The following is a 27,736-nucleotide window of genomic DNA, read 5'->3' on the forward strand; positions in this document are numbered from 1 at the left end:
TAAGAATAATGCTGAAAGAATCTTTTAAATCCGCAACAATGCGAAAAACCCCATCAAGCATATTGTATATTTAGGCACCATTTTAAAAAATAGACCCTTTATTTCTCTCCAGAAATTCCAGTGATTGCTCATAAGACAAGCATTGAAATTTTCTATTGGGAACTCCAATAGAAATGTTTTGTTTAAAAAATTATCAAAAACATAAAAGCAAATTTTCCTATTTGTCAATGGTTTTGGGACAAAGTTCAACCGGTTTAGAGCCTCTTGCTCTTCCCAGATGCGCTCCAAAACTTCTAAATATGTGCTATTGTTGGTTACACCAGTTTGTTGATCCTGGCATTGGAAAAATTGGACAACTTCTCGATGGACGTCATCCTAGTAGTTTTAAACAACAAGATTGGACATAGGGCGTTTTTAAAAAGTTTTTATGCATTTTCTATGTTTCAGTTCTCCACTGGGCCTGTTTGGATTAGTGAAACCACCAGACTGTTCAAATCTACAGTCAACTCCATCGATCGATTATATTCTCCCTTTAGATTAAAACTCCCTACCCCATGCCACGAGAAACACCCCCATAGTATCCTCGAATATGAGGTTGCTGCGACACACACGCTCACTTCGTTTGCGATAAAAAGATTGATTTTGATTCTTCCGCCAATAGAATCGCATTTCTAGCACTCAACCGAACATAATGTTAAAGAAGTGTAAACGTTTGAACGAACATGAATTAAATACGATCACGTGCATTAATGCCCCACTAGACATGCTGGTTGCTAACAACCATATGATATCAAAACTCAAACAATTCGGAGATCTTCTCGGTGGAAACTATATGAAAAATTTGAAACGCGTTTTTTCTATAATACTTATTTACATAATTATGAAACCAGTTTTTTAAGCAATATTGTAGAGCAGTCACAAAGAAATATGTTAAAATTTGAACAGTGAGATTCCTTAAATTTAAACAAAAATAGTATGTTAAAGCTATGGGATACTTTTTATTTAAAACATTAAATTTAATAGTTTTTTGACAAAATGACTCAAAAAAAGTTCTTATCCTACATCTGTAGAACAAAACTACATACCACACGCTAGACAAAACGACCGGAAATTAAATATGTTGTCACTTTACTTGCTGATTCTTTGAAATCCACCTAATCTTTGGCAACATTTCGTAAAACCATAAAAACAGTGTCAACATATTGGAATTTACAGTAGTTTTAGCAAGTGGATATTGGAGAGCCCCTCGAATAAGCAAAAATAAGACTTTTTCTGTAAAAAAAATTCGGTTAATGCGATCAGCGAGAATTACATTTTTGTGTAAACCATACGAATTAAAAAAGTTCATAATTTTTTAAATCTGTATTGTATTTTTTACAAATTGTTTAAGTGGAAAATTCTCTCCTTCTGATAATTGGAATCATTTGGGCCAGCCGTAACTCCCTACAGCTTTTCAAAACAATTTACGAGCAACAACACTCATGGGTACTTTTCCTATTCTTTTTTTCCAAATTCAGTACAAAGAATCATGTGTGATAAAAAAAGAAAATAAATACAAAAAATAAAACATACCACACTACCTTCACTCGTCCAACCCAAGCAGATCGAAATCTTCTTCCTCCCATTCCTGTGCCGTGATGGGTTTTTGCAAGGACGATTTACTGTGAACCGCTTGTTTCGTCTGGGTTGCCACCTTTGGCTGGCTATCCTCCCCGACCGTACCGTCCACCTCCTTGTCCTTCGATTCCATAATTTCCCACAGCTCCTGATCGTCGTCCACGTTGTTCAGCGTACTGGAATCGCCCAAGATCGTGATGTTACTGTCCTGGGTGGTATGCTGACTGTACGACTGGCGTTGCTGGGTGCTTTGTCGTGACCGATCCGTCGTCGGTTTCCCGGCCATCGTTAACTGACTCAGCTCGAAGTACTGATTCGGGTGGTTGATACCTTCCTCCAGCTTCGTTTCGTGCAACACTTCAAAGTACTTTCCGCACGCAATCTGGTAGTGACCCTTCGCCGCGTACCCGGCCACATCGTCGGCATCGATCGCACTCAACCCGAAGCCGGTGAGTTTCATTTTAAGCGAGCTTGCATCCATGTTCTTCAGCGGGCAGCCGTGCGTTTCGGCCGGCCCGATCGGTGTGGTGATCACCTTGAGGCAGGAAAACGGCGAGTAGTTGATCCGGGAACCCTCCTTGCCGTAGTTGTGACGGATGGAATAGGCGTACTCCTTTTCGAACTTTTCGATCGGTACCTTCCCACGGGTGAGCTCTTCGCGCCAGAAGCGCAACGCGTCTTCCATCGTGACACCGATCGCCTTCAGGAACAGCGTGTACTGCATGCGACCGACGTGCTTCAGATGGTGGGTCGCTCGAAGCGTATCGTGCACGTGGCGCATGCACAGTGGGAACGATTTCTTCGACAGCTGATCGAGGCTCTCGATCGGGACGCAGCCCGTCTTCGCTACGGTGTAGTTTTTGCCCGTGTACGACGTGTGAATCGATTTCAGAAGCATCGAAAACCGCTCATCGATCTCCAACGTTGGCAGCATGCGCAGGTGAGCCTTCAGCCCGTCCTCGATGATCTGCTGGTGTTTGGAGCCGATCACATGCAAGAAATGCTCGGGTGGGATGTACGCTATGCCACCCTTCAGGAAGCACTTCCGATCACGCACCAGATTCAGCACTTGCGTGAAATGGACCGCATAAAAGTCGCTCGTTTCGATCTTAAGTCTCGTCTGGTTGGCAGTGCTAGCGCACAGCTGCTCCGAGATGGCCGCCTTTTCCTCGTCGGAAAGCGGTTGATAGTCCAGCTCGTACACCTCCAGGAAATCCTTTACGTCGCGCATCGTCAGGGCACCAAACTTTAGCCGGAACAATTCCATCTCACGGGCCACAAACCAACGGCGCAGCTCCTCCGAACGGCAATACGCAAAGCGGAGAATAAAGTGCGACAAATAATCCCTTCGACGGGCCGCTTTGCTCACGTCATCGGTCATGTTTCCGCGACACAGTTTGGCGTACGTGCGGAGCCCCTCGTGGTGTACTTCGGCTAATGCAGCCTCGCGCCACGCATCGGGCGACACCTTGGGGTTTTTGGCCGTAACCTGCTCGAGCAGCCGAAGCATCTTCAGCCGTTCCAGTGCCAGCTTTTCAAACTCTTCGATTGTTAAGTCCACCACCGGGGGAATCAGGTAGAACGACACATTATGCGGTACTATGTGCTCGAGGGCCAGCTCTGCCGAGAATCGTTTCGCGTTTAAATAGTTTTGCCGTGTGTTCATCATTTTGCGGAAAGTTAAACTCACAACTAAACGACACTGCTGCACAATGTTTATTTTCCAAGCGAATTTGCGCGCGTTTTGTCATAATCTGACTGCGCAGATTATTTAAAAAAAAACCAAAACATAATGATCTGTCATTCTTTTTCATCGACTAAACGCAAATCGATGAAACATTCGTCGATAGCAGGTTTTAACAGTGCTTTCCAAAAAATAGTTTACTTTACAATTTAATGCTATTTGAATTTAAGTTTAGATTTAGAATAGGCATATAATGAGTATTTCAGTATTCTTTAGGCAATTTCAATACATGTCCTTTTGACTCCATGATATGAAAACTATCGCATTGTTGAGGATGAGAATTGCATATTACTGTTGAAACATATTTGTAGTGAAGCCCATTAAATACAGCATTTGCGCGATATAAAAATTATTTCCAGCATCAGGGACTAGCTCCTAAATACCGTTAATATAAATCCGATTTTCCATAGGTATGTTCTATTGTTTATTACAACGAGAACTGATAAATATGTAACAAATTGTAAGACGTAACGCATTTGAACCGAACGTAATAACACTGTTGTTGGTTTGAACTTTCAGAATATATTTACCGTATCTTTACATTTATCACTCCTAACGAGCGTGCGTTGGTACCTTCGGAAGGGAAAATAATGGTTTCTTGCGCTGTCCGAAGTTTGCTATTGAATGGTTTACGGTGTTTCAGTTTCATTTTCACTGTATGGTTCAGAAGATGTTGTTCGTAAGCTAGATCACCACTAGAAACACCGAATCTGCGAAGCACGCAATAGATGGTCGGTTTCGTGCGTAAAGGGAGACGATGGCTAACCAAATCGTAAGATGGGTACGGAATGTTTTGTGGTCAGCAACGGATAGAAGGGAAGCCAATGGAGGGCGAACACATATTTACATCGTAAAGGGAAAGCCGGTTGTTCTTTTGTTAAGAAGGAAGTAGTTTACCATTTCATTGTGTTCTTTGGAGGGGAAATGATGAAGGGTAGGTTTGATGAAATTAGGCGACCGTTGAGCGACTGTTCGCATGGAACTGCTGGGCCGAGACGACCAACGTGACGACGTAAATGCAGGCAGCGATCCAGCAATTGTAGGCATTCTGTAAAAAAGATTCCACACACAATCATCAATTAATGAAAAGCTGCAACACTTATCAATGTCAAGTAATCGAGAGATGGCACAGATTTTAATCACCTGACTATACGCGACGTCAGCGGCCGCATAGAACTCTTGCGGCGTAGGATAGTGTTCCTCCAGCGGAAGATCTTCGATCAGGGCGACACTGTTGATGTAGTAGAACACTCCCATCAGCAGCTACAGGATACGGTAGACGGTAGAAAAAGGACAATAGTTTAGCAAGGACCAATTATCGATTACTCATCCACTGGTCTGTATGATAAACAAACGGGAAGGGCATTCCTTTTCGGGAGCAACTCTTACCAGCTGGATTATGCCCCAAACGGAGATAATCAAACCGCACAGCGATAGTTTCGGTCCGCAGATGGGCATTTTCGTTTCGTGTCAATACTGGTCGGCCCGTGGAAACTTCCAAACGAAGAGCAAAATACGGCAGCCCAAAATTTTACTTTCCTGCAGAACCAGTGGATCACAAGACACCAAAATCCGAGACGTCAAAAAAGGGGTCATGTGACAGCTAGATGGTCCCCCGGTGCAAATACTATCGTGTGACGAAGCGAAGAATAGATTATTTTCATTGGGGATGTTTACTTTGATAGTGTTGTGAAAAACAAAACGATGCTCGCAGTTTCAAATCTAGTCCAAGCGTATTTAAACACAATCTGTAAATTGTAAATTGTGCTCTGTTCTGAGGGTAACCTAAATAGAATAAAGCAAAAGTGCAGTGGCTTTATAAATCCCTGTCTTTTGCACGATATCGCATTGTAAACGGACGTTGTCAAAAAGCCTGAATAAAAACAAAACAGCGAAACGTAAATACCGTCACCTTCGCAGTGACTGTGTCATTATCAGAAAAATAAGCTTCACCTTTCATCCCTGCCGCGCATATCCAGCTACTTCGCAGGCTCAATGTTTTTCGATTTATTGTCGTCGCTGAACATCACAAAGGTGCTATCGGACTACCTGAACATTGTCGGTAACTCCCTAAGGAGGCAGATTGCGCCAGCCGTAGCGCCCTCGGCACCTGCTCCCAGTACCCCCCTAGCACCCGGTCATTCGGACGAAACTGGTGAAAGTGTTCTTGTGCACCGACACGAAGAGCCCTACGAACTAAACATCTTGACCACCGGCTGGTGCTTCGTTTGCGAAGCCTTGCAGCTAGCCAAGCTTGCACTGGACGGTGGTGCGCAGTGGCTAGATTTTACAGTATTCCAGCTGTTTCTTCTGAAGATCTTCTCATTTATCCTCCTCGCGTTTCTGGTGTGCATTGCACTGTCCTGGCGAAAGTACGGCAACCGGATCACCAATCGCTTCATTCGGCCAAGTAGGTATCGATCCTGTTTTAGTGGTGTACTTTGCTTTGCTTTGCTGCTTTTTTCATTTACGATGACTCAACCATTTGGTATTCCATAATTTCGTTGGTGCTGATAAGAACAACTAGCACCCACAATTCACATGAATTTACATTCGCGACCTTTACTTACAGGCACCGCGAAGGAAATTGAAGAGTTGAAACTTTCCGTCGCCCGATTAAATCTTCCCAAAGAGCACACGCCTCGGATCTAAGCAATCTTGCCTTTTCAAAAACTCCTACGATGGCACCGAGCAAGATCAAAAACTTTTTTGCAAGGAAAAAGGCGGAAGCGAAGCTTAAGTTTGGTGTCGCCGGACCTGGCCGAAAGCTTAACTCCACCGCACCGCCGCCCACTTCCTCTTCGAAAGCCAGTTCCTCCAAGGGCGACGTTTACGTACCACCCAAAAGGAGTGAACCGTCGGCGCAGGCAAAAGCGGCCGCCAATGCAGCGTTAGCGCGTTTCGAGGGAAAGGATAAGAAAGAGTTCAACACATCGCTGGCCGCCATCCGAGCGCAAGTCCGGAAGGAGCTGGAAGCCGAAAAGAAGGCCAAAGAGGCGGACGTTGCCGAGCACGATGGGGAAAGGCAATCTTCTACCGAGCAGCAGGATGCGGAGGCCAAGAAAGATTTCGCTGTCCAGGGTGTTTACTTCCGCTGCCCGATGATCGGCGAAGAGGTGTTGCCGTACAAGGAGTGGAAGGTGAAGATCAAGGAGTTCCTCTACGAGCAGCTGGCCGCCGATCGGGGTCTCACGGCGTGTTTGATTATCTACAACTGCAACCCCAAGGACAAGGCAGAAGTGTGCATCGAAACGCTGAGCAAATGCATCGAAAACATCGTTAACAATCCGAACGAAGAGAAGTACAAGAAGATCCGCATGACGAACCGGATGTTTTGCGAAAAGATCAAGGTGTGCGAGGGTGCACTGGAGTTCCTGCACGCGGTCGGCTTCGCCGAGATCGAGCTGGACGGTGAGCCTCATCTCATCTGGTCGGAGGATAACATCGAACCAGACTGTTCGGTGGAGGTGCTCCTCGAAGCGCTGAAAGCTTCCGAGCCGATCCCGTTGGAGCTGGACCGTAACCTTCAGGTGCTGCTACCGTCGCAGGTCAAGCGAAGCAACCTTCCGCCTGATTTTTTCCGCGTGTCGCCGGAAGAGATCAAGCGCGAACAGCAGCTCCGTACTGAGGCACTCGAACAGGCCCAGATTCTCAAGACGAAGGCAATGCGCGAGAAGGAAGAACTTCGTACGATCAATCGCTACAAGTTTTCCCTCATACGCATCCGCTTCCCGAACGGCGTATACCTGCAAGGTACTTTCAACGTGTACGAAAAGCTTAGTCAGGTGTACGATTTCGTACATTCCTGCCTGATGCACGAATCGGCCGAGTTCACTCTCGTTTCCCCCGGCGGACAGAAGTTCGACGATCCGGAGATGCAGGAGAAATCGCTCTACGATCTGCGGCTCGTACCGACGGTGGTGTTTAACTTTAGCTACGAAAACGAGTCTAAAAGCTTAACCGACTACCTAAAGGAAGAGTTGATGCTGCTGATTCAATCGTTTTAGGTCAGAGAATATTTAACGTTATTATCTTTAACAAACTCATGGCCCAACGACACGTACCCTAGCTCGGTAATATGATAGTTTCGAGCGTGTTTCTAAGGCGTGCGCGCGTGTGTGTATGTGTGTCTCAGCTAGAAGTAGCACTTCAGAGGCATTCAGATGTGTTAAGCTGAGAGTCGCATGTCGTTAAGTTATATAATTTCCAGAACACCCTGCAAGCTACTTTGAGGCAATTTCCTTTCCTGACCATTCATTAGATTGTACCAACCGTTTGGTGTGAATAATTGTGATCGTAAAATACAGAGCAATGAATTAACATTCAAAAATTCGTTATATTTTTCTGTATAATTTTCCGACATTTATCATTTCTACTTTTGTTTGAGAAAGAACGTTCTTATGATTATGAGCGAATTAATATGCCTCAAAACTTAAATATAAATTTCATTACAAAAACTTAAGATAACTATCCAGCTAATGGAAGACACGATTGTATCCTCTTTTTTTTCTTAAACTAGTTTCTACGATAGGAAAAAGCTGGATTTTATTAGGAACTGAGACAAAATTGTTTAAAACTAGGTAAAGGACTATAAGTACTATTACAAACCGGGCATAACATATGCTATATCATCCAGTGTGTTTTGGAACAGCTCCTTCAAATGGTCCGAGTTCCGTTCCATTCCCGGTATTTGTAGCGTTAAACACATCAGCGGACCTAGGGCGCAAAGAAAGCTGTCCAGCAGCACGGAAAGGCTTCCAGAAATTGCCACTTCCCCCTGGAATGTACAGGATAAGAAGTTACATTTCTCCTTCAGTGTATCAATACAATGTGCCAGGCAATCTTACGTACCTTATGCTCCTTCAGACGATCTCCTATGACGGTCAAACTGTCGCCTAAGAGACTTAAGTGTGCAGCCACATCGGTCGGTTGGCAACCGGGTGGCTTAAAATGGGTCGCTGATTTGTCCCTCCGCTTGTGAGTGCTCGGTTTGGTGCGTTTCTTCACTTTCTTACGCCTCGACGTGGTTTTATTTGCCCCGGTTTTCGACGACTTCCCGGACCTTCTGCTTGCATCACTTTTCTTTTTGGAAGCCTTAGAAGTAGACAAGGATACACTCAAATTATTCGTAAACTAAATGTTAAAACCACTAGTTGCATGATACCTTTTTCGCAATATCTCTTCTGGATGTAGAGTCAATCATGAGTTCTCCCTCGCTCTTATCTTCATCGTCCATGGCTCCGTAGGTTTCTTCGTTATCGTCGTCGCTAGTCATCGACTCACTGCCGCTCGATCCATTCGACTGTGTATCGTAATTTCCATCGGATTCCGTATGCATCTCATCTTGTGTTCCGTGCGAATCGTCCTGTCGGGAAAGGCAGTAAACTGGTACTAGGCTATACTGTCCACAAACCAATTCGCAAACATTTGTACCTGTGCATAAGATGATTTAGCACCAAATCGTTGCGTTGTTGAAGGTTTCTTTTGCTTTGCCTCGATATCGTCCGGGGACTGGAAGTCCATCAGTTTCGTTGGTTTTTTGCAAACCCGTCCGCTCCGTGACACACCGGTCACTTCTTGCTCAACTAAAAGGATTACATCACGAGTTAAACAGAAATCGAGCCAAATTTGATGGCGGATATACTCACTGTGAGTTTTCGGTGTATGATCCATAATTGATGTGATGTATTTCTAAAGGTAGATTTTGCGTAAATTTCAATGTTTTCGTTTTTCTTTCCTAACCTAGTTTGACAACTTGTCATAGTTTGACAACTGACAGCAAACATTTCAACGGAAAATTTCTTCGTTCTGGCGGGAAAACAAGAAGTTTTCAGTTGGCATAGCGAGTTGACGTGCGCCAGACGCTTTATTTTGTGATTTTGTGATTTTGTGAATACTGTGCTCCGTTTAAGATTTCTTTGTCGTTTTCTGTAATGTGAAATAACGTCTATTTATGTGTACGCTTTTTGTATCGTCCAAAAAACTGTGAAAACCATCGGATCAGCATCGGAAAAAGAGTATGTTTGTTTTGTTTTGAAAAGCGTTCATAAGCTAATGGGCTGTGTTTTTTTTTTCTGATGACCCGAACGTCCGACCTTAGGTCAATGATGGCGTTTCAACCGAGCACACCGAGAAATCGCACTCCACTGGCGGAACTGCCAACCGTACCAGGCATGACCATGGAGGCGGCGTCCCCGGAACAGGGTGCCGCAACCCGTCGCAGGGCCCTCACCCCGCGCGTTATAGACAGTCCTTCAGCGAACATTCCGGACAGCATCATGACTCCTACGCTGTCTCCGGAGGAGGATGTCATTCGGCAACGTGGAAGACGCCGCACGACGATCATGTGGTCTCCGGACCATAATCGCTCGGTGTTTCTCTCGCCGATGAAAACCCCCACGAAGAACATCTCTTCAATGACCCTTCGTAGTTCGCCACGCAAGCGGTCCCTCATGCAGGAGCTGTCCGATGTGGCCTTACCGTCTACGAGCGGTGTATCTCCCCACTCAAAGCGGCTCCTTGGAGCACGTATGAGCGTAACGGACTCGCCGGGATCTAGCACGAAGCGGATGAAGGTGGAAGAATCGGCTATGAACCGTCAAAATGATGCCATACCGTTGGAGACAATTTTAAAAGGATACAGCCGTGAACAGCTGATTGCCGTAATCGGTTCTCTGGTGGCCAGAGACGAGCAGCTGGAGGCCACCGTTCGCAACGAACTGCCCATCCCGGATATCGCACCACTCGAAGGGGAGCTGATCAAGCAGAAGAAGAATATCTTCGCCAGCGTTCCCAATCAAAAGTTCCTGTGCCGCACGGACGGGCACGGGTACCTACGGGCCGCCACACATTTGGCTACGTTCAAGCAAACCGTCTACGGTCAGTCGCAGAACCTGTACACCTCGCGCCACTGGGACGCATTGCTCGATTACGTAATGATGGCGTGGACTCACGTACGCGAAACTCCGGTGTACGAGAACGCCAAACACAACGCCGTCCGGCGTTACTGCTTCAAGCTGCTTTCGCACCATGCCAGCAATGCGCTGAAGCACGGCTCGACCGCCCTGGGTAGGGATCGTGTTGTCCGCTTGCAGCACAAGCTGACCGCCATGGTTTCGGATTGGGCTGAGGTGAACGAATGCAGCAAGTGTATCGAGTATATTATGAAAAGTTTTTGATACTGTTAAAGTAAGAGGTGCAGAGCTTTTTTAAATTATTCTATGAGGTTCCGAAGCGAGAGGAACGAATAAAATAGGGAATTGTATTGTGCATCAATTACGAATATAGTTAATTTTTGGGGAGCGTCCTATATTTTTTGCCTGCAAGTATGTAATAAAGTTTTTAACGGAATGATTTATACGTTTTTCTTTTTATCTTTTTTTTATTAGTCGTCATTTATTTCTAATCCTTTGCATTGAAAGTGAGTGGAAAGAGCGACAAGTTAAAAAACGATTGATTATTGTAAAACTTAATAACGCAGAGGTCTTAAAATGGAATGGGTTGACTAAACTTTCGAGTATAATATTGCTATCTCGGTCAAGCCGGAAAAGCGGCTTTTCGTTTAAGAAAAGTAATGTTGTCAATAAGCGGAATTAGTTTGCCCAAAAACGTTGGTAATGCACACCGACGATGGTAACTGTAATCTCAATAGAGCCCGTACTTACGTTGAACACCAGGATAAGCAGTCTTATAATAATTTCAATAAAAATGGAACCTATTTTCGTGCTAGATTTGCAGCACCAAACCCGCTCCGGAAATGTTATCGCCAGCCCCCACCGTCTGTATGGCATGTTTGCAAATTAAAACCGGTGCAACACAGATTTCCACCGCCACCGATCGGGTTCCATCGATGAGGATCGATTCTTCCCAGCACGAAACAGGATCACGGTTGTTAAAGTGCACACGATCCGCACCCGCTTTGGCCGATACGGCAAAACTGTCGTCCATCTGCAGGTACGCCGCATCGGGATTAACGATGTTCGTCGCACAAACGTGGCGGTGCGCAGTAAGGGAAGCTTTTGCGGCAGCATTTTTCGTGTTCTGCCAGCGACTGTCCTTGGCTACGATGAAGGCCTGATAGGCGAGCGTGTGCAGGTGAATACGGGACAGTGGTCGGCGGGTACTGTCGGCCGTGGAATGTTGGTAAAATTCGGCATTAAGCTTACGAAAAACGGCACGGGCTTGATCGAGGGAGTGCGCCACCCGCGGGTTACAGTCTGCCACGAGACTTATCTTGCCCGTTTCGAGCACCTGCTGCAGGTTGTCTAGTTCCTGCTCGTTCATACCGATCGAGTCGGCGTACGGTAGTACCTTGTGGCGGAGAAGCTGCAGCAGCTCCAGTTCAACGAAACTGGCCATCTCGAAGTGGATGAGCGTTTGGGGATGTCGAGACTGGGCCTGCATTTGCTGGCGTACTTTTTCCAGCCGTGCTTCGCGCACACCGGGTGGATAGACGTAATTGTCCATCATCTGCAGTCCGCTTACGATGAAAAGGTCCGGTTGGAAGTTGCGCAGCGGCTCATCGAACTCTTCCAGCGAACTGAGGAACGGATTGTGGTGGTCGTTGTGTAGAATGTAGCGGTTTGCACGTGGCGAAACCAGATCCCCCCAGGTATCGCCAGTATTGTACTCCAGGATCAGATGAATATCATCGTCCTCGATAAGGCTTCCGGTTAGGTGTACCTCTTCCTTGAGATGTGTTTTCAATCTGGAAGAAGTGAAAAATTGGCGATATTTTTTGTTGGCTGAGTCACGGAACAATTGACGTACTTGGAAGACATTTTTGCGCCTAGAATTACATTGGCTCCTTCGATGGCCATCCGCGTTCCGATGACCGGAGCGTTGCCGCCGAGCGCCCAATGATGCTGGACGGAGGGCGATTTTTTCGCCCTTTGAACTAGCTCTAAAAACATCTCTCGATTGGCTGTGAACCGTCTGGAAAAGTAAAGTTCTGCTTATGAAATCCATACTACGTTCATCTCCGGAAATACTCACTCTGCTGCCGCTCCACGTTGGAAATAGTAGGCAAAATTGAGAAGAAATTCCTCCTCGTTCGCTATGTCGTCGAACGTGTACTCGGTTGCGTTCAATTCCGTTCGGATGTTGTCGTTATACTGGAGGAAATCGACCGCCCGCACGTGCAGATCGCTGCAAGATCCATACCCGATGGCCACTCGTGGTCCGTTCACCGGAAACTCCACCTCTAGGTCGCGCAAATGCTGCAGGACCACGGTCAACTTGACCAATTCGTTCGATGCCAGATACGCTTGAAAGACGATGGCAAGCAGTGCGGTAAACGCACCCAGCATTGTTGCCGTGCTGAGTAGCGAAAACATTTCAACGTGTGGTGCAAAACCCGTAGAATAAAAGAAACACTAAAACATCCCTACGCAGAATAAATCGTTTGGCGATTTGATCGTAACGCAAAATACCGGTTTATTGATACAAACGGAAATGTCCTGGAGCGGTTGTTTTTGTTGACGTTGGCGATTTGTTGCTGTTGAAATGTCAATATGATTGTTCGTGAAATTGACATTTTGGTTAAAGAATTTGACGGCGGAAATACAGTGTTTTTCGAAGTGTAACGTAACGTTGTGATTACAGATCCTTTGACCCCATATTTCTTCATGTATTTTAGATAGATCATAGGTACCTATCGCGAACCAAGTTAACAACCGGTCGATAAACATATCGACCGATATAATGACAGTAATGGCGGAATGGTATCGCAACGCATCAAATTTATCAACCCGTAAAAACGCGTGTACAATTGCCATGGCTACCGTACAAATCGTGGGGAAAAATCTAGCAGTTGTTAAAAAAGTCTTTAATTTGCATCGCGAACGAAACACTTTTTTTATATCGACCGATATATTTAACTACTGCCTCAACCCATCCGATATACTGAAAAGAGCTGTTGACCGTGGTAAAATTTATTTTAAAAAATGTAAAAATGTTATTCTGTGTTAATTTTTCGCTTCTTATTATTTTTTAACCATTTTAGCCCATCAAAAAATTTATTTTTCTGGTGAATTTTTTTTGTTTTAAAATTTGTTTTTTTTATTTAACCGCCTACACGGCTAGTTATTGTAGTTTTATATTCAAATAACGGTAAAAGAGTAAATGAGGCCCCGGCCGCCATGTTTTCGATCGTGGCTACACCTCTTGTGGACGTTTAAACTGAATGTATGCAATTGGTGATACATTAATTCGTTAAATTCAACCTAAGAGTATTTGAACCGTAGTGTGTACCGTTAATTTCGGGCCCACGGGCCCCCCTTATTTCTCAAAACTATAACAAACTCTCTTTTTCGGTAGACCTAGCGCAGTCCGCTCGCTTCGCTCGCTGCGGGCGCGCCGCCGTTTCCAAATCATTTCTTCGGCTAAACTCATTGTTTCATGCTGTCCATCATGTGTGGTATAGTTTACTTACTAGTAACTTAACATGTAAAAGCATATTAACCCGCATTCAACCTCCACTGCGTGATTAGTTTAAACCGTTATGGTCTTTTAAGCGAACCGTTCGCGTTCAAAAATTCGAAACGAATGCATGTGTCGCGCTTTGCATAGCTTCAGGCGCTTAATGTGAACCAGTAGGAAGAGGAGAATCTAGCCCGGGGCCTCATTTACTCTTTTACCCAAATAACAATTGATTGGATTGTCGTATCAGCATGAAACTTTTAGGATGCCTAGAAATAGTAATTTACTATCGTTTTGCTAAAGAAAACAAGTTTTTAAACAAATTTAAATAATTTTTATTTGCCGTTGTCGGTCGATACCCCTCAAACGTTCCATATTTCTCGTACTTCGGACCAATTTTCATTTTATAGAGCTGTCGGATCGATTTGTAATTTTCAGCGAAGATACTTAAAGGTGTTTTCCAAAATATTTTATAACTTTTATAATTTCAAAAATTCATTAAGTATATTAATTTGAGGTTCCAAAAAATGTCAACGGTATAAAAAAAATTAGTATTTTTCTTTTGTACAGTTATGCATTGTGTTCCCTGTTCTTATAAATTCACGTATTTTGTTTTTTGGTTCGTGCATTAACACCCGTATCATGGAAGGAGACACCGTTTTCGCAATTTCCGTTCACCTCCTCTTGCCAAAAACATCTCTAACTGTTACACCACTTCGCCTGAGACAAAGTTTTGTGATTGCCCAGTATTTTTCATTTGGGACGAAACTGTGGGAAATTTGGTTTAGGTACAAAATGAATCTGGTAAAATCCCAAATGAAGCCCCCCCGACGCCGCATCGTCGTCATTTTTTCCACGTTTGCGCCTGAAAGTTATGCAATAGGTGGCACATCGATTCAGTTTGAATATTTGAACCGTTGATGTTCCGTTAGAAGCTGTAATGATTTGAACTAATCGGTTAAACTGAGCAAGATGGACATCATAAATCAATGAGTCGGAGTGAAAAAATGAGTATGAAACGGCGGCGCGCCCGCAGCGAGCGCAGCGAGCGGACTGCGCTAGGTCTACCGAAAAAGGGAGTTTGTTATAAATTTGTGAAATAAGGGGGGCCCGTGGGCCCCCCTCATACCGCACCCCTAGGTTGATGGCGTAGCCGAATTTTCATACACTCATGCAAGTTATGCATGAGGGAATTTATGTTGTACATCCTTTCCAGTATAATAATCATCTTTAATTTAACGAGATTTCAATTCAAACGGTTCACACAACGGCATTTGTTTCACCAATTGCATACCTTTAAGGTACATCTGCTCACAAATGGTGTAGCCACGACAGCGATTTTGGCTGGGGGGGCTTCATTTGGGATTTTACCATGAATCTTATTGGCCCTGTACCACTCTAAGACAACCTTAGAATAATAGCAGGTCAAAAACTTGGTAGAAAAAAGTACGTGAATGTATAAGAAAAAAATAGAAAAATAGAAATATTCGTTGCTTAATCATCCATGGTTTTAAAGGATAAGCAGAGTCCCCTAAACAACAATAAAAAAAATCATAAATATTGGATACAAGAATGTAAATATGTAAATAGACAAACCCAACAGCTTCATCGTTCGGTCACCACTGTTTCATTTTTCTTCTAAGTATAAAGATATTGGGCTTGTATTGTATTATCTACAAATAGGATCATTTACCTGTGGTCACATATCTAGAAGATCATTATCAATAAGCATTTTATAAAGAAGTGTTAAATTTAATATTTACCATTAAAGCGTTTAAACTGTAAACCTCTTTTCTATTCAAATATTGAATTGGGATGTCGTAAAGTGCGACAATTCTGATGTGAGTTCCATCGTCGCACATCACTGCACAAGGCCAGGTAATTTTTTATAAATAATCTCCTGGCGTCTGCTTTTTCGTCGGCAGTCATATCTATGGTTATGAAATACGCTAGTTCACGTTCCAACGCGGCTAGAGTTTGATCTAGCGTTGCAGAAAAAGTAGATTGGGCAATTGCCACAGTAAAATCGTTACCAACACCTTGTTGGTACGACCCTTGTGCAAAAAATCGCAGTTTTGTTCTCAATTTTTCTTCCGCCAATAACCCACGCTTATGCTTATGCTAGTTCCACTTTGGCAAGGATTTCTTCAAACAGCCTCTTCGGAACTCGGTAATTGTTAATGAAGCTGAAAAAGGAACATGTTAAAACAGTGGCAACGATTGTTGAGCCAATACGCTTACGTTTTATCCGATAATTCAAGCGGATCAAAATGCTTCTTCAATCGCCTACGGTATGCCGCTAGATTTATCTCCTTTTCATTCTCCGCATCATTTGAAAAGAATAATGAATTTATCATTCTAATGTTTTGGATGCTTCACGAACAAAAATGCTTCTCGATACGATAGAAGTCGCACTAATTGTAACGTTGTTAAAAGTAAACAAACTCTAGGTTTCCATGGTAATTTGACAGACGGCGAAACTACTCGATAGATATTTTTATGGGTTGTTATAATTTTACCAACTGCTCAGTTGAACACATTCGCGATACCAATTCGAGTAGATAAATTTATCGGTCGATATAATCAAACGGGTTGATAAATTTTATCGACTGCTTTCGCGATAGGTACCATAGATAGTTTATGCTGGAAACCCATTGAAACTTGCTACGATGATGTGACAGCCTGCTGTAGAAGTTTAACGACCCGGTACAACTGGTTTAAGGATACCCCTGCACTATGGAGCGAAAAGAGCAAATTGCCGGGATAAAATTCTGAATGAAATGTTTTGCCATTTTTTCATTGTAATATCGTGTAATACTATTATATTACACGAAATTATTATGTTTCTAGACAATCCCGCCAGGTGGCGCTGCAAAAACCTCATATTTTTGGACTTTTCTATTTTGTCTATTTTTTTCATATTTTTGGACTTTTCTTTTTCTATAGGTGCATTATTTTTTCAATCTTTTTTTTTACATTAACTTAAAGATTTTTTTTAGTTTGATATAAAACAGACTTAATTTACAACAAACTTTCATTCAAAATATTGTTATCTGGAAAATAATTGATAATTAACGCGGACAAAACTTCTGAACTATTCTGAGCTTGTACCATCATATTCTTGGTTTTGAATTGGCAAGGGTCTGTTACTATTTGAGGAGCTGTAATCTACGAAGAATGTTTTTACTGCGTCTGGGTATGGGATTTGTTTTTTTTTTTTATTTTTCAACGATTTAGACAGAGATATTGTTGCTATGTATGGATCAGATGATTGTAATGCTCTCATAAAAATGTCTTTAATATTGAATTCTTGTTACATTTTAGGGACGTGTTCTCTTCTATTCCTTCTGTATATTTTATTTCTACCTTCTGCTGCTTCCTCTCCTAAGGATCCCAATGGACCTGGGGCATTTACAATTATGTCATCTACATACGCAAGAACTTTTTGGACAGTAGAAGGCATTTTGTACCAATTGTAATGATGTATGTAAAACATGTATGTGTCTTTGCAATATAGACCAATAGTTTTTGGATTTAAAGTCTGTGAACAGTTGATGGTTATTAAAATATTTCGAAACCTTAAGTTCTGTTTCTATTTGCAAAATATCGCTCAATTTTTCTATGTTTGAATAAGCCCGACGACAAACGTTTCGCGTCGTACTATTTTCACCCATTTGCCTTGGTTCATCTACTTTAACACCAAATTTTTGTACATCTTTTCCAATACATTTTTTTTCGATCATTGTGCATTTTTTTAAATAATTTTTAGTAACCTTCCATTTTTTAAATTCAATTCTGTACGAAATGTCTCGAAAAGATAAATTCTCAGAATTTGGAACAAATCCATTCAAGTGCTCTACACTGTTCATTTCTGTTGTTTTTGCATCATGTTTGCATATACAGAGTGTCAGTTAAATAAGCCAATTTTTTCTATCAATTAAACTCATATAAAATGAATAGTTTACCGCCACATAACTTGTTTCATTTAGCTGAATTGTATAAGGAACTAACCTGGTTATTTGGTTTTTGATTTCGTCTACTGTTTATATAACTTTTTCTTTTGACTCTCTCGCAAACTCGATCACAATTGGCCTGCAGAACCTAACACTTTGGGGCATCAAGTTTATCCAGATGATATCTGAATCGAACTTGAGATAGTAGAGGAGTTTTGCTACCTCGGCACTGTCGTAACTCCGGACAACAACGTGAGCTGCGTAATCCGGAGGCGCATTGTTCAGGGGAATCGTGCGTACTATGTACTCCACAAACTCCTACGGTCCAGATGGCTTCTCCCACGCACGAAATGTGTCATATACCGCACGCTGATTAGACCGGTCGTTCTCTATGGGCATGAATCCTGGACTCTGCTCACGGAGGACGCCAACGCCCTCGCAGTCTTCGAGAGGCGCGTGCTCCGGTCTATCTTTGGCGGTGTGTGTGAGCAGGGCGTGTGGAGGGCGTGAGAAGGATGAACCACGAGTTAGCTAAGCTGTATGGCGAGCCGGACATCCTGATGGTGGCGAAGGCCGGCAGGATTCGTTGGTTGGGGCATGTCATGAGGATGCCGGACTCATGCCCCACCAAGAAGGTGCTCACCAGCGACCCGCCCGGCACGAGACGACGAGGAGCTCAGCGAGCTCGGTGGATGGACCAAGTGGAGCAGAACCTGCGAGACATCGGATGCGACCGGGGTTGTAGGACTGCAGCCATGGACCGAGCAACCTGGAAAACGATTGGTGACCAGGCCATGTCAGCACGACGTGCTCAACTGTGAGCGGGCCAGAAAAGAAGAAGAAGAAGAAGATCTGAATCGTCACTAATGAACGAAAGACGAATAGGCGTTAATGCCGATACTAGTAATTCACTGTCTGATGCAGCATTTTCTCCGGGACCATGAAACAGTTGATTGTAAATGCTGTGTCCACTAGATCCGTCAATGCCCCACGAGCGCAATAATACGACGCTTAGTGAATCACACAAAGAAGATGAAAGGTGTCGCCAGATTTCTGCTTTTTGCATTTCAATTATTCTACACGCAGTGTGATTCCCCAACTCTTGAAGATTAACTTCAACTTTTACAGGTAAACCCCCTGGTCACAGCTTTGCGCAACCGCATGCGGTTGCGTTTTTTCCCATGGGAGAGATAGGAGCTGTCATGGGCTGTCACCGCAGACGCAAGACCTTGCGGTTTCTGTACTAAAAAATCAAACGAGTTTGATTCTTGCCGCAGACTCTTGCGTTTTTATATGTCAACATTAAATATTATTCCTAGTAGATTTTAATGAGATTCTATGCTCATATAAGTGGTATATTCAAACATTAAAGTATTATTTTTAGCAAAAAGCTGTGCTCGTTTGATAGATCAAAATCGCAACCGCATGCGTTTGCGCAAAGCTGTGACCACAGGTTAAGCCCTTTATCGGGCAAGCATGACCAACAAGGTCGTTAGGCCAAGAAGAAGAAGAAGAAGAAGGTAAAAACATATTTGTATTTTCACGGAATTTGATATTTTATTGAATTGAAAAACACCCCTCACGCACATCAGGATTAGCGCTAGACATTCCAAGAAAAGATATTTATGACATAGCATTATATCTAATCTTCCTGGTTGTAAATTTTCAGCAGTTTTCGAATCGTTAAGCTTTTTACTTTTTTGTGGACATAACCTCAGCTTGTAGTCTTTTGTGAAAGTCATCTGTGTGAGGTTCGGTTCTAAATAATCCCTATAACATCAGCTTGCAGTCTTTTGTGAAAGCCATCTGTGCGAGGTTCAGTTCTAAATAATCCCTCAAGCAAAACACGACTTGATTCAAAGTTATGTTGGCTAGACAAATGGCTAGAGGTAAGAAGACTTCATTTTTCTGATAACTTTTTTCCATGACATATTGACATTCTCTCGTAACGTAACATAAAAATAAATTAAGTTTACAAAACACTACATTTATTTCAAGCAGCAAATAAAAGGGAAATCCTGGAGAATAAATCCCAGTTGTCGTTAACCAAGAAAGGGAAAAAATGTTGCCGGGAATTAGTAGTGATGTGCAAATTGCTCTGTACGAAAACGAATTTTTGATACATTCGATTGAATATTTGGGTTCTATTGGTCGTAGTGATAGAAGTGGATGGGGTAAAACGCACCCCTTAAGGAAAACTATAAAATTTTCTAACAACTTGGCTCTTGATTGTTGATTTTATCACTGAATAGGATTCATAAAGGTTCAAACTAGTTACCAGTTCAGGAATGTTTGCTTTTTTGCTAAGAAAAACGTTATTTTTCAGTTTTGAAAAAGTTCAATTTTTGATCGATCTGTATCTGGTTGAGGCAAAACGCACCTTTGCTAGGGGTAATACGCACCACAACAAAGGGGCAATACACACCACAACAAAGAAGCAATACGCACCACAACAAAGAGGCAATATCCACCGTCAAATAAAGATAGTTTGTTTACAAACTGGTGCATTTTACCCCGACATACTGGGTGCATATTGCCCCCATTCATAGTTGAACACATTTTCAACTAAAAGATGAGTAAATCTGCATACTTTCCGAAAATTTCATGAACAGTCTCAAGCACTGATTCTCAATTCACTAAATTTCGTATTCCTCGTGGGCAAATATCGGGTTTTGCACTTAATATTACTTAGCGGTACTGGTATGGTACGTCACATTATAACAAAAACTGTCTGAGCTGAGAATGATTTTGTTTTGCGTTTATTTCGCGTTTCTGTTGATGTAGAGCTATCAAACTCACAGGGTGACCATATTTTAGTTTGATCTTACAGCGTGACTACTTTTTACGCGTCCAAAACTCGTTTTTCAAGGGAAATGGGAAAGGGTGCATATTACCTCAGGGGTGCGTATTACCCCAGCCACTCCTATGGAAGATTCTTATCTGGTACGACTGCAGACCAATTTACTTTCCCTCATTGCGATTGCTGATGTTGAAGAAAAGATCCCAAGCTATACACACATGTTACTAGATTAATCTCGTTCAGATGGTACGCAGAACCTTACGCCAGATCTAAACACTACAGGTACAGATTTTCGATCAATACAAATGAGGAGTTAAGAATTATCAAACGAAGCAACTGACGAAGCAGGTCCATCGAAATATATTGATGCATTTGTGCATCTAAAAATACATCTTATTCATTTTTTAAAGGGAATGACGCATGCAAAAGATGTATTTAAAGTAAAATGTTTTTATTTTTATTTTTCTGTTGTTTTTTAATTCTAACCAACCCCTACCTCATACCGTTCTACAACAACTAGTAACGTTTAACAATTGCATGTTTTCTAAGCATGTTTTACTCCTATTGGCCAATTCTACATTTTAAGACTATTTTTCAGAGTCGCTAGAAAAGGTTTATCTACCTGCGGACAATTAAACCGTTCAAACTCTCTCAGCACCAGCTCGGACTTGTTTCCCACCAAATCAATCATGTTGTTCCAGTATGTGTTGGCCGCAAGCGCGTGTCCCCGCTGGCTCAGGTGAAAACAATCGACCGATGCCATTCTCTGATCTGTGTCGCCGTTGGCCAGGGTTGGCAGGACCAGCTGAGCCGAGAACGGCTGATAATTGACCGTGAAATCGGATGCACTTTGAAACTCGTCCCGCTCGGCCACGCTCTGCTGTATCCTGTTCCATTGTTTCATCAAACGATCCAGTCGGGATTGGATGTGGGCAAACCGTGAACCGAACACACAGGAACACTCTACCCTGTGCAATGTGATGCACTGCGCGGGCCGGGGTCGGAATGTTTTCAAGATATTAACATCTACAATGGAGTGTGTGTGTCAGGTAGGATTAGCTTTGATATTTGGTTGAAGGAGATTACTTGAAACATACTTATCGTGCCAACGATGTTCACCATAGTTCTAGGCAGGAACTTGCGAAGTATTCGTAACGTTTGTAAGAGATTGCGTTCGTGGTAATACAGTGCTTTTTCTGGCTTTGGGAGGTAGCAGACTCTGCTGCAAAAATCATTATGTCCCATCAGTATCGTTACTAATTTCCAGTGGTTCTTTATGTCCACTTTGGGATCCCCTAGCATACGTTTTACTAGATTTCTGGCCTGATGAGGTAAATCCTGACTCATTCCACCGATTTCGGCCACATCAAATCTAAATTCAATTGTAATATTATGAAATGGGACAACTCCTAACTAACTTTGGCTAACAATACAAAAAAAAAAACCCACTCACCTTGATTCCTTATGTGTGGATAAACTATCCGACACAACGTAGCCATTAAGATTTGGATTGAACTCCTTCAGAATATTTGGGAGGGTAAGATATTGCCGCCACGTTCCTTGCCCACCGATGCTCCACGAGAGCCCACGATTTTCAATGACCAACTCAAGAACTTCGGTCGCCAACACACCTGTGCCGGCTGTCAGCGAATCTCCCAGGGCCGCTACGACATCGATATCACCGGGACGCAGGTTGTGCACCGAATTCGGAGGTTTTTCACTACGCATACCTTCCGTCGGGCACGGGAAAGGTTGACTTTCAGGAATGGGAGTTTGTATTTTCTGCAAACGGTTTATCGTTTAAGTTTAGTGTTAGTGCATCTTTATTTGCAGCGGGAAGTGTCCTCACCCCTAGCGAGCGAGCTTTCTGCAATCGAATGGGATTTTCACTGTTCGGTCCGACGGCGTTGAAAAGCAATTCGTGCAGATTACGGAATATCGAAAGGAACGGCGGAGAATCAAGAAAAGTTACTTCCTCTTGACCCAGAGCAGTATCATCAAGTTGTAACAGCAAGATCAGGGTTAGCGAAACAATATCCATTGTTTTCATCCGTAGGGCACTCTATCAGGAATTGAACAAAATTTCAAATAATTGTATTTTTCATACGTTTAGGTTATTTTTAAAAGCTTCAGCACTTTTTTGAAATACGAAAACAAAACGAAGTTTAACTTGCAACCAATTTCTTGCTTTGGCCGAATGAATAGTATTTTTTTTAACTGCAGCTAATAATCCACAGATCACGTGCCGCCTTACAAGATGTGCTTTGTTCTTTCGGCAGACGTTTCTCGATTTGAGAGGATTGTTTCTTGGTTCAGCTCTTTTATACAGTTGAGGAAGTATCGTTCTCGCCACTGGAGGAGGAAGTGATAATAATCTTTTCTTGATTTTATGATCGAAGCATGTTGGATCATAACGAAAGTCGTTTTCCTTTCGTACTCCACACCCCACTATGCGTGAGAGTTCGAAGACGGAATAAATTGCGAGAAATTTGTCACCTCTTATCCTCGATGAATAAAAATAATTGTGGGCAAAAGTTCAGTGTTTGATGAACAGTATGGTAAATCTAACAAAGTATTCAATTTTAAGCATGTGTTGAATTGTTCTGAAAACAAGTTGTCGGTAAAAATTTAAGATTGCTTATTTTATCCTTGAAGGAAGTTAAAGTCCTTCGAAGGCGCAACAAGTTCTTTAGTAGATGCTTTGGAACAATGTGTTGAATTGTACTGAAGACATGTTGTCATGTAGTAATAAAGAAGACATGTAGTAATAAATTTAAGACTTGCTCATTTTATCCTTGAAGGATGTTAAAAGCCTTGGGAGGCGCAACAAGTTCTTTAGTGGATGCTTTGGATCGTGCATTACTCCCAAAATGTGCATGTGAGATTAAAATGTATTTTCGGATATATCATGTGAGTTAATTAATACCAGTGCATGTAGAAAAAAATATTTTAAATGAATATTTAAACCCGTTTCAACAGTTAACCACGTGGCAGAAAGTATATCAGAGAGTGGATGTAAAATGTGGCGTGTGGCAGTGATGTCCAACCCTTTACTGGCCTCTTCTTGCTAGCTTTGCTGGCAAATGAAAACTACGTGCAGTGATGAACCTTATGTTGGAAATTGCACATGTTGGTTGGAGTGAGAATTGGGAAGAGCGTGCATATTTGCCAGTCCCCGAGCTCCATTAAACATAATATCACATTTATGATGAAGAGTTTAGCGTGTGCAGGTGGTGTAAGATCCTAGCTATTTCCCGGAGTCCTCACGAACGGCATATCCACGCTGGGACACCGGAACAGCTCGAACTCCCTCTCCCAGTTCATCGATTTGCCCCCGACCGGCTCGAGCATATTGTTCCACAATGCGTTCGAGGCCAGGGCGTACCCTTTCTGGCTGAGGTGAAAACAGTCCAGCGACATGTAGGTAAAGTCCGTGTCGCCGGTGCGCGTTTCCGGGAAGGTGAGGTTCATCGTGAACGGCTGATAGACGACGGTGAAGTCGGGCTTGCTGTGGAACTCCTCCCGTGCGGCGATGTCCATCTGTAGCATGTTCCAGTCCTCGATTATCTTGACATAGCGCTCGCGTTGCTTGCGGAACCGGGACGCCAACAGGCAGGGACATTCGATCACATGCATCGAGACGCACTCCTGCGGTTTATTCTTGAACTTGGCCAGCACATCGACCTCTGCAAGCAGTAAAATAGAAAACAAGGTAAGTTCTCCGAGGTGAACCGTTTCGGATGGTTAAGTATGCGACGCACTGGGACTTGCGGCCAAGTTGACGAATGTCCGAGGCAGATAGTCACGGAAGGTACGCAGTGCGCTAACGATGTTCTTCTCATGATACTGCAGTATCTTCTCCGGCGTGGCCATATAGCAGACCTCGGCACAGAAATCATTGCCCCCGATCATAAGCGTGATCATTTTCCAGTGATTGGCGATGTCCACCTTTCGATCGGACAGCATCCGCTTGACGAGATTCCGGGCTTGGTAAGGAATGTCCTGTGACATGGCACCACCTTCCGCTGCGTTGAACCTGCAAATGAAGGTAAGATAATAGATCACGATGTTTGTTATTTACAAATGGCGAACCAATGGCGGCATCCTTACAGTGCCGATTTCCTAGAGGAGAGGCCATCCTTGGTTGGATAGCCATACAGCTTCGGGTTAAACTCCTTCAGGATGTTCGGAAGCGTTAGGAACTGACGCCATGTACCCTGTCCGCCGATACTCCACGAGAGTCCCTTGTTCTCGATCAGCACTTCGAGGATGTTTGTCGCCATGGCACCGTTCCCGGCAGTCAGCGAGTCTCCGATGGCGCCGATGATGTCGATATCACCGGGACGCAACTTATCGACCGATGTCGGTACGGTGGGACTGCGCATGCCGGTCGTATTGCAGAAGAATGGTTCATCTGGACCGAACTGTTTTTGAATTTTCTGTGCATGCAGACGGAAAGGAACAAAACAACTTATTCAACCTTTCAATCAGTCTCCAAAACTACTGAGTTGTTCTACTTACGCCCTTTTTCAGGTTAACCAGGTACTTGTTCTTATTGTTGCCCGTCTGGCCGATGAAGTTGAACATGATCTCGCGCAGACCTCGGTACTTGCTCGTCAGCAGCGGTGAGTCAAGCGGTGTTATCAGCGCCTGTCCATGGCAGGGCTGGAGGGTGGCCAGCAAACCCAACAGAATTAACGCCGCAGTGCCGAAAAGTATGAGTTTGATCTGTGTCCTCGTATACCGAAGTACCATGGTGGTGCTGGTGCAGGTGTGTGCAAGTGGCGTGTGATGTGCGGTCTTTTGAACTGAGTGCGAAAATAGAAACGTTGTTGCGTGAATGAAAAGTTTGTTAAACGATGCCAACTAAGCGTAGCTCGTCTATTTTGCATTCATTTTGTGATTTCCGTTTTTTTTTAATTGTAACTCAAATGTTCTGGTCAGATCCTTTCACTTTTTCAACTAATTTTTCAATCTCTAATGCGGTTATATTTCCGGCATTCCATCCTCAGCATAGACAATCATTCATACGTCTAGCACTAACTGTACTAGGGAAATTGAATGAGTATTTCGAATAAATCTATAAATTGATGAAATGTAAATTTAAAAATATCCTAAAAGTTTCCTCTCTACAATTTAAAAAGCGAAGAATATGTTTTGTTGTAACGATTTCAACTGACAAATGAAAGTGAAATTGACTATAGAAGCCAGCGAGTTAACAAGTCTCTCGGTATGGTTAGTGTGAATTGGCTCACGACCGGGCACAGATAGAAAAAAGGAAGAGAATACATTAACATAATTAAACACCTCAGGTGGAGCTTTGATTCATCCGCTCGTCACCAGCGAGACGTCAAAAGACGAAAATTCAAGCCGACTTCGGTCACAAAAATGAAACCTTCAAAAGTGGAACTGTAAAAGACACAAGAATATCGGTCACAGCAAGCGCTCGGGCAGACCTGTTTGAATCGCCCAGATTAGCTGTTATCGCTATTCCATCTCAAGAAATGCGTTCTAAACGGTACGTTGCGTACAACTTTGGGACGAAGCTTAAGGACGAAAAAAGAGACACAAGTTATAGGAAACACATGGCTCAATTTAGTTAAACCTGTTTATTGTGGCGGACTGAGGGAAATAGGTACGAGGTGTCGGTACGGCTCTCGTTAACATTGCCATGTGAAGTGAGGGGATGTCAAGAGGGTTTTAATTCGCGCGTACGTTTGGCGGCAATTTTCGGTTTTATTGTGCCCGGCGGACGGTGGACCAACGCGTTCGGGGTTTGTTTTACCATTATTTGCTAGACCTGTTTGCTTGGTTTCGGATGTTTAACACCAGGCGATGGTGTAGAGTGTCTATCAAAATGCCATCTGTTGTCTCACTGCCATTCGACTGTTGATGAACCGAAGCAAGCGATGGTCTGTGGCATTCCAAAATAAGCGCTTTTAAGGAAGTACTTAGTGACGAGTTGGTCTTGAATATTTGGAAGCGGTTCGACTTTAGAAGAAATTGGTAAAATGAGCTATGTAAAATATTACTACACTCTAGATTAGTTTTATCATGTTTGAGTGATCTGAATAAGCAACAAGAAACGAACGTTCAAGTTTGTATGATTTTCTTCCACAACTTATTTATGTTTTCAATAAATGGTCTTCAAACAAGCGGGCATAGGAAAAGTAAACGATCACATCAAAAGCGATCACCGAGCCTCACGCTACGTCTGCTAGCAAATTTCTGTGCTTCACGGCTTTGCACGCACGACAGACCGCACACCGAGGTTGTCTAAAGGAACATTGCTCACGGTCCGTTACCGGTAGCGTTTTTTTGTGTTATCTTTTCAAATTAATTCACATCATGTCGCTGGTCAAACTATCTACCACCACGGAATGGTAATTTTTTGTAGATTTACCCTCCTCACAAACAACGGAGTTTTTAGTCAGTTTCAGGTGGCTTGGTTGGCGCTTTCTGATGGGTGTGCCTGTTTGGTTAGACCCGTTCGCATAGGCAATGTTGCGGCAGGAAAGGTATTCAAAAATAGATTTGTTTGTCTTCGCCCCCCCGAATCGATCGGACAGGTATTTCTGAAGCCAGCTAAATCCGGCTCCAGCTTGAGGTCAACAATCTGCGAGTTCGATACCACCGCCGCCAGGTTCGCTGCTGACACGGGGTTAAATCAGGCTCGTCCCATGAATGGGCATGGGTGCATCGAAACTGGAAGTCCTCAACATTCCCGCATGACCCCATAAAGCATATCGGATGCGCACTGTCCGCGGTTGACCCGTGGTTGACATATCCTGCATGTGGACCGACGAAGTTCTCTGTTTTGCCTGTGACCACGACACCGAGGCTGTTTTTGCGTCCTCTTTCCTCGGATCGCCACGAGAAATGGAATGATTAAATGCATTCCGCTGGGTTGCATCGCCATGGCGTGCATGGTAGCGGATGACGTCCTCCGCGAAAGACGCTAGCGTAAGAGAAATGCCGGGGGAAAAACGCGTACGTCATGTAACAGGGCCCTGCCTGTCGTCGACCTGCGGTACGGACTCACCCTGGCAGGACCGGATTCTCCGGATAACTGTTGTACGACTTCTGGCCAAGGACGAATCGATTCCGCAGCGTACAAAGAAGATGATCGTGCCGTGCAAGGGTTTGTTTTGCTGTGCAACTTTTTCTTTTTATTACACCCTACATGCGTTAGTGTTGGTTGCA

The 27,736-nt window shown here is 43.5% G+C and overlaps 8 protein-coding genes and 1 pseudogene across 8 annotated transcripts; 2 read left to right on the forward strand and 7 right to left on the reverse strand.

The window, feature by feature from the left end:
* Positions 1-1,085: 1,085 nt before the first annotated feature.
* On the reverse strand, positions 1,086-3,333 carry LOC131281461 (DNA primase large subunit). Its single transcript, XM_058310797.1, has one exon. It carries the CDS (start codon positions 3,284-3,286, stop codon positions 1,583-1,585), a length of 1,704 nt encoding a protein of 567 aa, XP_058166780.1. The 5' UTR covers positions 3,287-3,333; the 3' UTR covers positions 1,086-1,582.
* Positions 3,334-3,768: 435 nt separating this feature from the next.
* On the reverse strand, positions 3,769-4,899 carry LOC131289925 (ribonuclease kappa). Its single transcript, XM_058319277.1, has 3 exons — positions 4,751-4,899; positions 4,505-4,624; positions 3,769-4,409 (listed from the first exon to the last, which is right to left on the reverse strand). The coding sequence occupies exons 1-3, from the start codon at positions 4,817-4,819 to the stop codon at positions 4,311-4,313; spliced, it is 288 nt and encodes a 95-aa protein (XP_058175260.1). The 5' UTR covers positions 4,820-4,899; the 3' UTR covers positions 3,769-4,310.
* Positions 4,900-5,641: 742 nt separating this feature from the next.
* On the forward strand, positions 5,642-7,640 carry LOC131293006 (UBX domain-containing protein 6). Its single transcript, XM_058321121.1, has 2 exons — positions 5,642-5,771; positions 5,934-7,640. Exon 2 carries the CDS (start codon positions 6,043-6,045, stop codon positions 7,366-7,368), a length of 1,326 nt encoding a protein of 441 aa, XP_058177104.1. The 5' UTR covers positions 5,642-5,771; positions 5,934-6,042; the 3' UTR covers positions 7,369-7,640.
* Positions 7,641-7,673: 33 nt separating this feature from the next.
* On the reverse strand, positions 7,674-9,096 carry LOC131293116 (HMG box-containing protein 4). Its single transcript, XM_058321231.1, has 5 exons — positions 9,010-9,096; positions 8,795-8,946; positions 8,526-8,726; positions 8,213-8,443; positions 7,674-8,138 (listed from the first exon to the last, which is right to left on the reverse strand). Exons 1-5 carry the CDS (start codon positions 9,032-9,034, stop codon positions 7,962-7,964), a joined length of 786 nt encoding a protein of 261 aa, XP_058177214.1. The 5' UTR covers positions 9,035-9,096; the 3' UTR covers positions 7,674-7,961.
* A 372-nt stretch (positions 9,097-9,468) lies between these two features.
* On the forward strand, positions 9,469-10,711 carry LOC131292652 (uncharacterized). The gene has a single exon (XM_058320844.1). It carries the CDS (start codon positions 9,469-9,471, stop codon positions 10,537-10,539), a length of 1,071 nt encoding a protein of 356 aa, XP_058176827.1. The 3' UTR covers positions 10,540-10,711.
* Positions 10,712-10,986: 275 nt separating this feature from the next.
* Positions 10,987-12,736, reverse strand: LOC131293801 (ADP-dependent glucokinase). The gene is made up of 3 exons (XM_058321859.1): positions 12,356-12,736; positions 12,131-12,295; positions 10,987-12,068 (listed from the first exon to the last, which is right to left on the reverse strand). Exons 1-3 carry the CDS (start codon positions 12,694-12,696, stop codon positions 11,087-11,089), a joined length of 1,488 nt encoding a protein of 495 aa, XP_058177842.1. The 5' UTR covers positions 12,697-12,736; the 3' UTR covers positions 10,987-11,086.
* A 2,777-nt stretch (positions 12,737-15,513) lies between these two features.
* LOC131294055 (uncharacterized) lies at positions 15,514-16,137 on the reverse strand (annotated as a pseudogene).
* Positions 16,138-21,107: 4,970 nt separating this feature from the next.
* LOC131294056 (phospholipase B1, membrane-associated-like) lies at positions 21,108-22,574 on the reverse strand. Its single transcript, XM_058322102.1, has 4 exons — positions 22,383-22,574; positions 21,987-22,315; positions 21,631-21,905; positions 21,108-21,559 (listed from the first exon to the last, which is right to left on the reverse strand). Exons 1-4 carry the CDS (start codon positions 22,572-22,574, stop codon positions 21,108-21,110), a joined length of 1,248 nt encoding a protein of 415 aa, XP_058178085.1.
* Positions 22,575-23,776: 1,202 nt separating this feature from the next.
* On the reverse strand, positions 23,777-25,288 carry LOC131294057 (phospholipase B1, membrane-associated-like). The gene is made up of 4 exons (XM_058322103.1): positions 25,055-25,288; positions 24,644-24,972; positions 24,295-24,569; positions 23,777-24,219 (listed from the first exon to the last, which is right to left on the reverse strand). The coding sequence occupies exons 1-4, from the start codon at positions 25,286-25,288 to the stop codon at positions 23,777-23,779; spliced, it is 1,281 nt and encodes a 426-aa protein (XP_058178086.1).
* Between the last annotated feature and the right edge of the window lie 2,448 nt (positions 25,289-27,736).

The sequence above is a fragment of the Anopheles ziemanni genome, chromosome 2 (genome assembly GCF_943734765.1).
Source record: "Anopheles ziemanni chromosome 2, idAnoZiCoDA_A2_x.2, whole genome shotgun sequence".
Taxonomy (NCBI): Eukaryota; Metazoa; Arthropoda; class Insecta; order Diptera; family Culicidae; genus Anopheles; species Anopheles ziemanni.